The sequence below is a fragment of the Phoca vitulina genome, unplaced genomic scaffold (assembly GCF_004348235.1).
Source record: "Phoca vitulina isolate PV1807 unplaced genomic scaffold, GSC_HSeal_1.0 scaffold19, whole genome shotgun sequence".
NCBI classification, from domain to species: domain Eukaryota; kingdom Metazoa; phylum Chordata; class Mammalia; order Carnivora; family Phocidae; genus Phoca; species Phoca vitulina.
In genome coordinates, this window is record NW_022589722.1 from 1,293,560 (window position 1) to 1,305,859 (window position 12,300).

A 12,300-nucleotide genomic window follows, 5' to 3' on the forward strand; every position below is an offset into this window, starting at 1 on the left:
AGTACTTATAATACTTTCAATCTGGTAAACAAAAAAAAATTTTTTTTAATTTTATTATGTTATGTTAATCACCATACATTACATCATTAGTTTTTGATGTAGTGTTCCATGATTCATTGTTTGCGTATAACACCCACTGCTCCATTCAATACGTGCTCTCTTTAATACCCATCACCAGGCTAACCCATTCCCCCACCCCCTCCCTTCTAGAACCCTCAGTTTGTTTCTCAGAGTCCATAGTCTCTCATGGTTCCTCTGCCCCTCTGATTCCCTCCCGCCTTCATTTTTCCCTTCCTACTATCTTCTTTTTTTTTTTTATAACATATAATGTATTATTTGTTTCAGAGGTACAAGTCTGTGATTCAACAGTCTTACATAATTCACAGTGTTCACTATAGCACATACCCTCCCCAGTGTCTTATCACCCAGCTACCCCATCCCTCCCATCCCCCACCACACCAGCAACCCTCAGTTTGTTTCCTGAGATTAAGAATCCCTCATATCAGTGAGATCATGTGATACATGTCTTTCTCTGATTGACTTATTTCACTTAGCATAATACCTTCTAGTTCTATCCACGTTGTTGCAAATGGCAAGATTTCGTGGTTTTTTGATGGCTGCGTAATATTCCACTGTGTGTGTGTGTGTGTGTGTGTGTGTGTGTGTGTGTGTGTATCACATCTTCTTTATCCATTCATCTCTTGATGGACATCTTGGCTCTTTCCATAGTTTGGCTATTGTGGACATTGCTGCTGTAAACATTGGGGTTCACCTGCCCCCTTTGGATCACTACATTTCTATCTTTGGGGCAAATACCCAGTAGTGCAATTGCTGGGTTGTAGGGTAGCTCTATTTTCAACTTTTTGAGGAACCTCCATACTGTTTTCCAGAGTGGCTGCACCAGCTTGCATTCCCACCAACAGTGTAGGAGGGTCCCCTTTCTCCACATCCTGGCCAACATCTGTCGTTTCCTGACTTGTTAATTTTAGCCATTCTGACTGGTGTGAGGTGGTATCTCATTGAGGTTTTGATTTGGATTTCCCTGATGCCAAGCGATATTGAGCACTTTATCACGTGTTTGTTGGCCATTTGGATGTCTTCTTTGGAAAAATGTCTATTCATGTCTTCTGCTCATTTCTTGATTGGATTATTTGTTCTTTGGGTGTTGAGTTTGATACGTTCTTTGTAGATTTTGGATACTAGCCCTTTATCTGATATGTCATTTGCAAATATCTTCTCCCATTCTGTCAGTTGTCTTTTGGTTTTCTTGACTGTTTCTTTTGCTGTGCAAAAGCTTTTTATCTTGATGAAGTCCCAATAGTTCATTTTTGCCCTTGCTTCCCTTGCCTTTGGCGATGTTTCTAGGAAGAAGTTGCTGTGGCTGAGGTCGAAGAGGTTGCTGCCTGTGTTCTCCTCTAGAATTTTGATGGACTCCTGTCTCACATTGAGGTCTTTCAACCGTTTTTAGTCTATTTTTGTGTGTGGTGTAAGGAAATGGTCCAGTTTCATTCTTCTGCATGTGGCTGTCCAATTTTCCCAACACCATTTGTTGAAGAGACTGTCTTTTTCCCATTGGACATTCTTTCCTGCTTTGTCGAAGATGAGTTGACCATAGAGTTGAGGGTCCATTTCTGGGCTCTCTATTCTGTTCCATTGATCTATGTGTCTGTTTTTGTGCCAGTACCATACTGTCTTGATGATTACAGCTTTGTAATAGAGCTTGAAGTCTGGAATTGTGATGCCACCAGCTTTGCTTTTCTTTTTCTACATTCCTCTGGCTATTTGGGGGCTTTTCTGGTTCCATATAAATTTTAGGATTATTTTTTCCATTTCTTTGAAAAAAGTTGATGGTATTTTGATAGGGATTGCATTAAATGTGTAGATTGCTCTAGGTAGCATTGACGTCTTCACAATATTTGTTCTTCCAATCCATGAGCATGGAATGTTTTTCCATTTCTTTGTGTCTTCCTCAATTTCTTTCATGAGTATTTTATAGTTCTCTGGGTACAGATTCTTTGCCTCTTTGGTTAGGTTTATTCCTAGGTATCTTATGGTTTTGGGTGCAATTATAAATGGGATCAACTCCTTAATTTCTCTTTCTTCTATCTTGTTGTTGGTGTATAGAAATGCCACTGCTGTCTGTGGATTGATTTTGTATCCTGCCACTTTACTGAATTCCTGTATGAGTTCTAGCAGTTTTGGGGTGGAGTCCTTTGGGTTTTCCACATAAAGTATCATATCATTTGCAAAGAGTGAGAGTTTGACTTCTTCTTTGCCGATTTGGATGCCTTTTATTTCTTTTTGTTGTCTGATTGCTGTGGCTAGGACTTCTAGTACTATGTTGAATAGCAGTGGTGATAGTGGACATCCCTGCTGTGTTCCTGACCTTAGGGGGAAAGCTCTCAGTTTTTCCCCATTGAGAATGATATTCGCTGTGGGTTTTTCATAGATGGCTTTTATGATATTGAGGTATGTACCCTCTATCCCTATACTCTGAAGAGTTTTGATCAAGAAAGGATGCTGTACTTTGTCAAATGCTTTTTCTGCATCTATTGAGAGGATCATATGGTTCTTGTTATTTCTTTTATTAATGTATTGTATCACATTGATTGAATTGAGGATGTTGAACGAACCTCGCAGCCCAGGAATAAATCCCACTTGGTCGTGGTGAATAATCCTTTTAATGTACTGTTGGATCCTATTGGCTAGTATTTTGGTGAGAATTTTTGCATCCATGTTCATCAGGGATATTGGTCTGTAATTCGCCTTTTTGATGGGGTCTTTGTCTGATTTTGGGATCAAGGTAATGCTGGCCTCATAAAATGAGTTTGGAAGTTTTCCTTCCATTTCTATTTTTTGGAACAGTTTCAGAAGAAAAGGTATTAATTCTTTAAATGTTTGGTAGAATTCCCCTTGGAAGCCATCTGGCCCTGGGCTTTTGTGTTTTGGGAGATTTTTGATGACTGCTTCAATTTCCTTAGTGGTTATAGGTCTGTTCAGGTTTTCTATTTCTTCCTGGTTCAGTTTTGGTAGTTTATACATCTCTAGGAATGCATCCATTTCTTCCAGATTATCTAATTTGCTGGCATATAGTTGCACCTAATATGTTCTTATAATTGTTTGTATTTCTTTGGTGTTGGTTGCAATCTCTCCTCTTTCATTCATGATTTTATTTATTTGGGTCCTTTCTCTTTTCTTTTTGATAAGTCTGGCCAGGTGTTTATCAATCTTGTTAATTCTTTCAAAGAACCAGCTCCTAGTTTCGTTGGTTTGTTCTACTGTTCTTTTGGTTTCTATTTCATTGATTTCTGCTCTGATCTTTATTATTTGTCTTTTCCTGCTGGGTTTAGGCTTTATTTGCTGTTCTTTCTCCAGCTCCTTTAGGTGTAGGGTTAGGTTGTGTATTTGAGACCTTTCTTGTTTCTTGAGAAAGGCTTGTATTGCTATATACTTCCCTCTTAGGACCACCTTTGCTGCATCCCAAAGATTTTGAACAGTTGTGTTTTCATTTTCATTTGTTTCCATGAATTTTTAAAATTCTTCTTTAATTTCCTGGTTGACCCATTCATTCTTTAGTAGGATGCTCTTTAGCCTCCATGTATTTGAGTTCTTTCCGACTTTCCTCTTGTGATTGAGTTCTAGTTTCAAAGTACTGTGGTCCAAAAATATGCAGGGAATGATCCCAATCTTTTGGTACAGGTTGAGACCTGATTTGTGACCTAGGATGTGATCTATTCTGGAGAATGTCCGTGGGCACTAGGAAGAATGTGTATTCTGTTGCTTGGGATGGAATGTTCTGAATATATCTGTGAAGTCCATTTGGTCCAATGTGTCATTTAAAGTCTTTATTTCCTTGTTGATCTTTTGCTTAGATGATCTGTCCATTTCAGTGAAGGGGGTGTTAAGTCCCCTACTATTATTGTCCTGTTGTCAATGTGTTTCTTTGCTTTTGTTATTAATTGGCTTATATAATTGGCTGCTCCCATGTTAGGGGCATACATATTTACAATTGTTAGCTCTTCTTGTTGGATAGACCCTTTAAGTATGATATAGTGTCCTTCCTCATCTCTTATTATAGTCTTTGGTTTAAAATCTAATTTGTCTGATATAAGGATTGCCACCCCAGCTTTCTTTTGGTGTCCATTAGTATGGTAAATTGTTTTCCACCCCCTCACTTTCAATCTGGAGGTGTCTTTGGGTCTAAAATGATTATCTTGCAGACAGCATATGGATGGGTCTTGTTTTTTTATCCAATCTGATAGCCTTTGTCTTTTGATTGGGGCATTTAGCCCATTTACATTCAGGGTAACTATTGAAAGATATGAATTTAGTGCCATTGTATTGCCTATAAGGTGACTATTACTGTATATTGTCTCTGTTTCTTTCTGGTCGATGTTACTTTTAGGCTCTCTCTTTGCTTAGAGGACCCTTTTCAATATTTCTTGTAGGGGTGTTTTCATGTTTGTAAATTCCTTTAGTTTTTGTTTGTCCTGGAAGTTTTTTATCTCTCCTATTTTCAATGACCATGTACCTGGATATAGTATTCTTGGCTGCATATTTTTCTCATTTAGTGCTCTGAATATGTCATGCCAGTCCTTTCTGGCCTGCCAGGTCTCTGTGGATAGGTCTGTTGCCAATCTAATGTTTCTACCATTGTAGGTTACAGACGTCTTGTCCCGAGCTGCTTTCAGGATTTTCTCTTTGTCTCTGAGACTCATAAGTTTTACTATTAGATGTCGGGGTGTTGACCTATTTTTATTGATTTTGAGGGGGGTTCTCTGTGCCTCCTGGATTTTGATGCCTGTTTCCTTCTTCAAATTAGAGAAGTTCTCTGCTATAATTTGCTCCAATATACCTTCTGCCCCTCTCTCTCTTTCTTCTTGTTCTGGGATCCCAATTATTCTAATATTGTTTCGTCTTATGGTATCGCTTATCTCTCGAATTCTCAGTTGTTTACCTCTCTTTTTCTCAGCTTCTTTATTTTCCGTCATTTGGTCTTCTATATCACTAATTCTCTCTTCTGCCTCATTTATCCTAGCAGTTAGAGCCTCCATTTTTGATTGCATCTCATTAATAGCCTTTTTGATTTCGACTTGATTAGATTTAAGTTCTTTTATTTCTCCAGAAAGGGTTTCTCTGCATCTTCCATGCTTTTTTCAAGCCCAGCTAGTATCTTTAAAATCATCATTCTGAACTCTAGTTCTGACATCTTACTAATGTCTGTATTGATTAGGTCCCTGGCAGTTGGTTCTGCCTCTTGTTCTTTTTTTTTTTTTTTGAGGTGATTTTTTCCATCTTGTCATTTTGTCCAGAGGAGAATAGATGAATGAGAGAACAGAATGCTAACAGGGTAACAATGACCCCAGAAAAATATACACTAAACAAATCAGAAGAGACCTGAAACCAGGTGAAAAGAAAGGGAAAGAAAGAAAAAAGGGGAAAAAAAGAAAAAGAAAAAGATTAAAAAAAAAGAATATGGTCAAATATGATCAGGCTGGTGAATAGATCAGTGCCACACACTAGATTTTGGGTGTAGTTTGGTCTGTTAGAAGAAACTGCCTCCCAAAATTTTAAAGAAAGAAAAACTTATATATGTACAAAAATAAGGGTAAATATGATGAAGGGTTGGAATATGACTGTAAAGATGAAAATTAGAAAAGATTTTATAAAAGGAATTGATAAGATAAGAAGGTGGTTGAAAAAAGAAAGAAGAGAAATATAAAAAAAAAAAGGGGAGAGAATGTGATCAGGCAGGAGACTAGAAGAAAGCCATACACTAGAGATTTAGGGTATATTTTGGTCTGTTAGAAACAACTGTATCCCAAAATTTTAAAGAGAGAACAACTTATATATATACCAAAAATAAGTTTAACTACTATGAAGGGATAGAATATGACTCTAAAAATGAAAAATAAAAATGATTTTTAAAAAAGGGATTGATAAGATGTTGGTTGAGAAAGGGAAAAAGAAATATTCAAAAATAATAGTAAAAGAAAAAAAGAAAATTAAAAAAATTAACTTTGAAACACTAAAGAATCAGGGGGAAAAAAGCCATGAATTCTATGTGCAGTATTCCTCTAGTGCTGGCATTCTGCTGTTCTCATTGATCAGTAAACTTGGTCTTGGCTGGCTCTTCTTGCGGATCTTCTGGGGGAGGGTCCTGTTGCTGTGGTTCTCCAGTGTCTTTGCTGGAGGCGGAATTGCCCCACCCTTGCCCGGTCGGGCTAAGTAATCTGCTCGGGTTTGCTCTCGGGAGCTTTTGTTCCCTGCGAGCTTTCCCTACAGCTTTGAAGGAGGAGAGTGAAAATGGCGGCCTCCCAATCACTGCCCTGAGGAGCCGAGAGCTTGGGGCCCCACTCCTCAGTGCACCCCCAGAGAAAAGCAGTCAGTCCCTCCCGTCTCCCCGGTCTCCGGCCACACTCTGTGCTCACCCGGCCTGTGACCGAGCGTTTCTATCTCTGGCACCTGACTCGGTGTGGAGTCTCCAAACCCAGCAGATCCCTGCGGTGCACTCCCGCGCTGCTCCTCCCAGGGGAGGAAGGGGAGTCTCCCCGGATCTGCCGCTTATTGGGTCCCTGCTGGAGGAGCAGTGGCCCGACTGTGCCGCGGATCACAGTTTATGGCAACCCTGAACTGAGAGCCCGCGCCTCGACTCCATCTCTGCAGCTGGCTTCCCCACTCCGATCCCTGGGAGCTCTGCCGCACTCAGGCACCCCCGGTCTTTCTGTGACCCCCAGGGTCCTGAGACCACACTGTACCAGAGAGGGTTCCACCCCCGCTTAGCCACTGGAGCGACGTCCCTCAGCGGAGCCGACTTCTAAAAGTTCCGATTTTGTGCTCTGCTGCTCTATCACTTGCCGGTAGCAGCTGACGGAAGCCCCCTCCCCCGCCGTCTATATTCCTGAATATTGCCTTGGATTCACTTCTCCACACATCCTACCTTCCAGAAAGTGGTTGCCTTTCTGTTCAGAGAGTTGCTGCTATTCTTTTCTTCGATCTCCTGTTGAGTTCATAGGTGTTCAGAATGGTTTGATCCCTATCTAGCTGAATTCCTGGGACCAGAGGAAATTTAGTTCTACTCCTCTGCCATCTTGCTCCGAAACCCAAAAAAATTTTTTTGAATTAAAACAAAATTAGTAACTAAGCTGTTATGCTGTCAAAAAGTGAAAAATATTTTTCTTTATATTTTTACCTCTTAGTGGCTTAAGTTATGTGTTTGAGCCAGGAAAATTATATAGATAATATAAATTCTCTGTCAGGCGCCTGGGTGGCTCACTCGTTAAGCGTCTGCCTTCGGCTCAGGTCATGATCCCAGGGTCCTGGGATCGAGTCCCACATTGGGCTCCCTGCTCTGCGGGAAGCCTGCTTCTCTCTCTCCCACTCCCCCGCTTGTGTTCCTGCTCTCGCTATGTCTCTCTCTGTCAAAAAATAAATAAAATCTTAAAAAAAAAAAATTCTCTGTAAATTTGGCCTTATACAAAAACAAAACAAAAACAATAACAACCAAAAAATGTACTTATTTTTATTTAAATAGCCACTACACGTTAAACTGCATGATATTTGTCATTGAAATTGACAGTCCATCGTAATTTCTCTTTAGAAATGAATATAAATCTTCCATTATAGAATAAATACTTGGAATTTTATAATTTATACATTTTTAATTAGTACTGTTAATGTTATAATTGTATTTTATTATACAAATACAATTGTATATATAATTATATACAATTACATATCATTACATAATTGTGTTATATAAATATTACTATATAGTTACATCAATAATAAGGATATCCCTAATTAAAATTTTTATGAATTTCTTTGTTTTCAGCTTGACAAAAATCATACCACTTTTTCATTTTGTTTCTTTGGAAAAACTAGATGTCAGCAACAATTGTCTTTCTGGTAAGTTTAGAACAATACATAATTTTTAAAAAGTATGTAATGAACTTCTGAGTTTCTTTTCCAAATGTGGTAAGGGAGTTGTTTTGGATAGATGTGTTAGTGGTATTTACAAAGAACATATCTATACAATAAGGTGTAGAGGAGGAAAAATTTTTCCTGTATCCTCTTAAGATCTTAGGCTAGGCCTAAGAATTAAACTGATACAAGGCAGATTTAGAAGTAAAGAATACAACTTGTCATTGTTTTCTTTTTTTTTTTTCAAGTTTGCTTGTATGTATTTCTCTTGCCCTCTACTTCCTATCCTTTTGATGAGAATATCTCTTTCCTTCTAATACAGGGAAGATATCTTTCATATAGGCATTTCATCTCTTGCTTGTAAGAAAAAAAAGGAAGGTCACAATGTCCTTCTTGTATCTGTTTTTTAAATGCCTTTAACTCAAAATAGTCAATATGCTGTATATTGGGGTGGCAATTTCTGAATTCCTTCAAAGGCATGGTGAAATCATCCAATTAAATTTCCTTCCACTTTTAAAATCATATTATTGGGACTCCTGGGTGGCTCAGTCGGTTAAGCGTCTGCTTTTGGCTCAGGTCATGATCCCAGGGTCCTGCCTGTTTCTCCCTCTCCCTCTGCTGCTCCCTCTGCTTATGCTCTCTCTCTCTATCTGTCAAATAAATAAATAAAATCTTAAAAAAAATAAAGTAATATTATTTCCATATCTTTCTGGTAGACCTGGGCACATACCACAATTATATTTTTATTTGAAATTCATGTATCTTTTACCTATGAAATAAATAGCCTAATGAAGATGAGTAAATTAATTTGTCTAACTTGTTGACTTCTAACATGTATAAACACCCATTAAAAGTTTATTAAATTAAAGAATGATTAACTGATTTACTTGGCCAGTCCCTCCCTAAATTTACCCATCCCAGTTCTCAGTCAGTCCCCTCATGGAGACAACCATAGTTCTAAATTTGTCACCATAGATTAACTTGACTCTTTTGTATTTTTATATTAATTTGATCAAACAGTATGTTCCCTTTCCTCTGGCTTTCTTAGCATTCATGTGACATTCCACTGTATCAGTTGTTTCTTCTTTCTCTTTTTTTTTTTTTGGCTGAGGTGTAGTCCATTGTATGAATATATCACACTTTGTCCATTTTCCTGTTGATCAATATTTTAATTCTTTCCGATTTGGGGCTTCTATGATTCTTAATGGAATTTCCTGGGGAAATTCTTATATAAATCTTTCTGTGGACATGTTTTTATTTCTATGGGATAAATGTGTAAGAGTGTAATTGCCGGACAATAGAGTAGGTATATGTTTATAAGAAACTGAAAAAAAGTTTGCCAAAATAGTTAAAACATTTTACACCAGCAATGTACTGGAGTTTCAACTGCTGCATTCTAGAGGATGTTTAATATTTCAATTGTGTTATCTCATTATGGTTTTAGTTTACATTTCCCTGATGAATAACAATATTAAGCCTTTTTACATTTTTATTTATTGATGATTTTTACATATTCTTTTGTGTGTATTCAAATGTCTTACCATTTTTATTGGTTATTTGCCCTTTTCTTATTGATATGTATAAGTCCTTTGTATATTCTGGATGTAATTCTTTGTTAGATATATGTTTTGTAATATTTTTCCTGGTCTCTCTATAACCATGAATTTTTATTAATGGTATTTTCAGATGAGCAGAAGTTTTCAATTTTGATGAAGTTTAATTTATTATTTTTAGTAGTTATTGTTCTCTCTGTGTCCTTTGTAATATTTTTCTACCTCCCATTTGAGAAGATGATTTTATAAATTTTCTTGCTTTCTTATAAAAATTTTGTACTTTTAGTTCTTACCTTTAAGTCTGTCTATGATCCATGTCAAATTATTTTATGAATGGTATGAAGTAGAGGATGAGTTTAGTTTTTAATATGGATATCCCTTGTTCCAGCAACATTTGTTGAACAAGCTTTTTTCATCATTGAATTACTTTGGTGTCTCAAAATATTTGATTTACCTTTGACTTACTTTGGGATGAGTTTCTATTAAATGTTTTTCCATTAACTGATCTAATGATAGATCATACTTTCCTATTTCTTTATATGTTTAGTAATTATTTTATGAGATGCTTTATTTAATTAAAAATTTTAAAAAAGCAACACATGGATCAAGATTCTAAAGATTCAAAAAGGAATTCAGGGAAAAGTCTCCTTAGCCTTGCTTCCCCAGCAGCAGCCAAAGTTACTAGCTGGTCAGGGCTTCCTAGAGGTATTCATTGCATATACATGCAGATGAATAGCAGAGTCCTCTCAAACCTTGGCTTCTACAACACCCCCATTCCCTTCCTATCATTTCACTGCAGTCACCTTGGCTTCCTGATATTCTTCACAGATCAGGCTGCTGGGTCCCAAAGGCTTTTTTCCTCAAGGCCTTTGGTTTTCTCTCTGGACAAAATTAGCTTCCATAAGGCAACAGTCCACTCAGGTGATGGAAGTGGTATTTTTGAAAATGAACAACTTAATATATTTGAAAACAAAACCAGCCATATTACCAAGGACAACTTCAGCTCTGTTAGCAGATCATTGGGAAAACTTTGAAATGACTAAAACAATAAGTCTTTCAAACAGATCTGTACAGTTTATATACATAGCACAGTTCCAGAGAGTAAGATAGATAGTTCAAGTACCATAGCAAAGGAGACAGAGGACTTTTAGTTCAAAGGTTCTCTGGTTGCAAAAATGTGTGCTAATTCCTAAATAACGGTACATACAGTGTTAATTAGAACTAGAAATTTTCTTCCAAATTTTGATCCTATAGAGTCATCTTTCTAAGTAGTTCTGCTTGGTGCTAAAATGTTATTCTTTGCTTCTGGAGTTAAACAGGCATTTACATGATAAACATATATCTTGCAAAGGATTTTTTATTTCAATTTATTTAAACAAATAAAAAAACAATTCATCCAAGTTCTGAGCTTGTTTTTTGTTTTGTTTTAGACTCCATATATGAGAGAGATCATATGGCATTTGTCTTTTTCTGACTTACTACACTTAGCATAATGCCCTTGAGATCCATCCATATTGTCACAAATGGCAAGGTTTCATTCTTTTTTATGGCTGAATAATATTCCATTGTACATCTAAAAACACAATTGTTTTATCCATTCACACATCAGTGGGCATTTAGGTTGTGTCCATATCTTTGCTATTGTAAATAATGCTGTAATGAATGAACAAGGGGGTACATATATCTTTTTAAGTCAGTGGAATTTTTTTTCTTTAAATAAATAACCTGAAGTGGAATTGCTAGATCATAAGGTGGTTTTATTTTTAATTTTTTAAGGAACCTCCATACTGTTTTCCATAGTGGCTGCACCAATTTACATTCCCACCCACAGTGTGAGAGGGTTCCCTTCTCTCCATATCCTTGCCAACACTTGTTATTTCTTGTCTTTTTGATAATAGCTATTTTTTAAAAGATTTTATTTATTTGACAGAGAGAGACACAGCGAGAGAGGGAACACAAGCAGGGGGAGTGGGAGAGGGAGAAGCAGACCCCTGGCTGAGCAGGGAGCCCGATGCGGGGCTTGATCCCAGGACCCTGGGATCATGACCTGAGTTGAAGGCAGACGCTTAACGACTGAGCCACCCAAGCGCCTCTGATAATAACTATCTTAACAGATGTGAAATAATACCCTGTTGTGATTTTAATTTGCATTTCTCTGATGACTAATGATTTTGAACATCTTTTCATGTGCCTGTTGGCCATCTGTATGTCTTCTTTGGAAAAATGTCTATTCAGATCTTCTGCCCCTTTTTTAATCAGACTGGATTTTTGCTATTGAGTTGTATGAGTTCTTTATAAATTTTGGAAATTAGACCCTTACCCTTATCAGACATGTGATTTGCAAATGTTTTATCCCATTCAGTAGGTTGCCTTTTCATTTTGTTCATAGTTTCCTTTGCTGTGCAAAGCTTTTAGTTTGGTATGGTTCCACTTGTTTATTTTACTTTTGTTGCCTTTTCTTTTGGTGTTAGATAAAAAGAATCATCCAAGACCCATGTCAAGGAGTTTATCACCTATGTTTTTTTCTATGAGTTTTATGGTTTCAGGTCTTATGTTCAAGTCTTCAATCCATTTTGAGTTAATTTTTGTGTATGTTGTAAGACAGTGGTCAAGTTTCATGTTTTGTATGTGACTGTGCAGTTTTCCCAACATCACTTATTGAAGAGACTATTCTTTCCCATTGTATATTCTTGGCTCTTTTGTCAATAAATTAATTAAACATATATGTGTAGGTTTATTTCTGGGGTCTCTGTTCCATTGATCTCTATGTCTGTTTTTATGCTGATACCATACTGTTTTAGTTACTGTGGTTTTGTAATATAGT

General features: G+C 37.0%; 1 protein-coding gene across 1 annotated transcript in view; it reads left to right on the forward strand.

Moving 5' to 3' along the window:
- LRRIQ1 (leucine rich repeats and IQ motif containing 1) overlaps positions 1–12,300 on the forward strand; it is a 189,669-nt gene that overhangs the window by 50,157 nt on the left and 127,212 nt on the right. Inside the window, exon 12 of the mRNA XM_032416672.1 lies at positions 7,835–7,908. Coding sequence (XP_032272563.1) covers positions 7,835–7,908 — 74 coding nt within the window. The remainder of the gene's footprint in view (positions 1–7,834; positions 7,909–12,300) is intronic.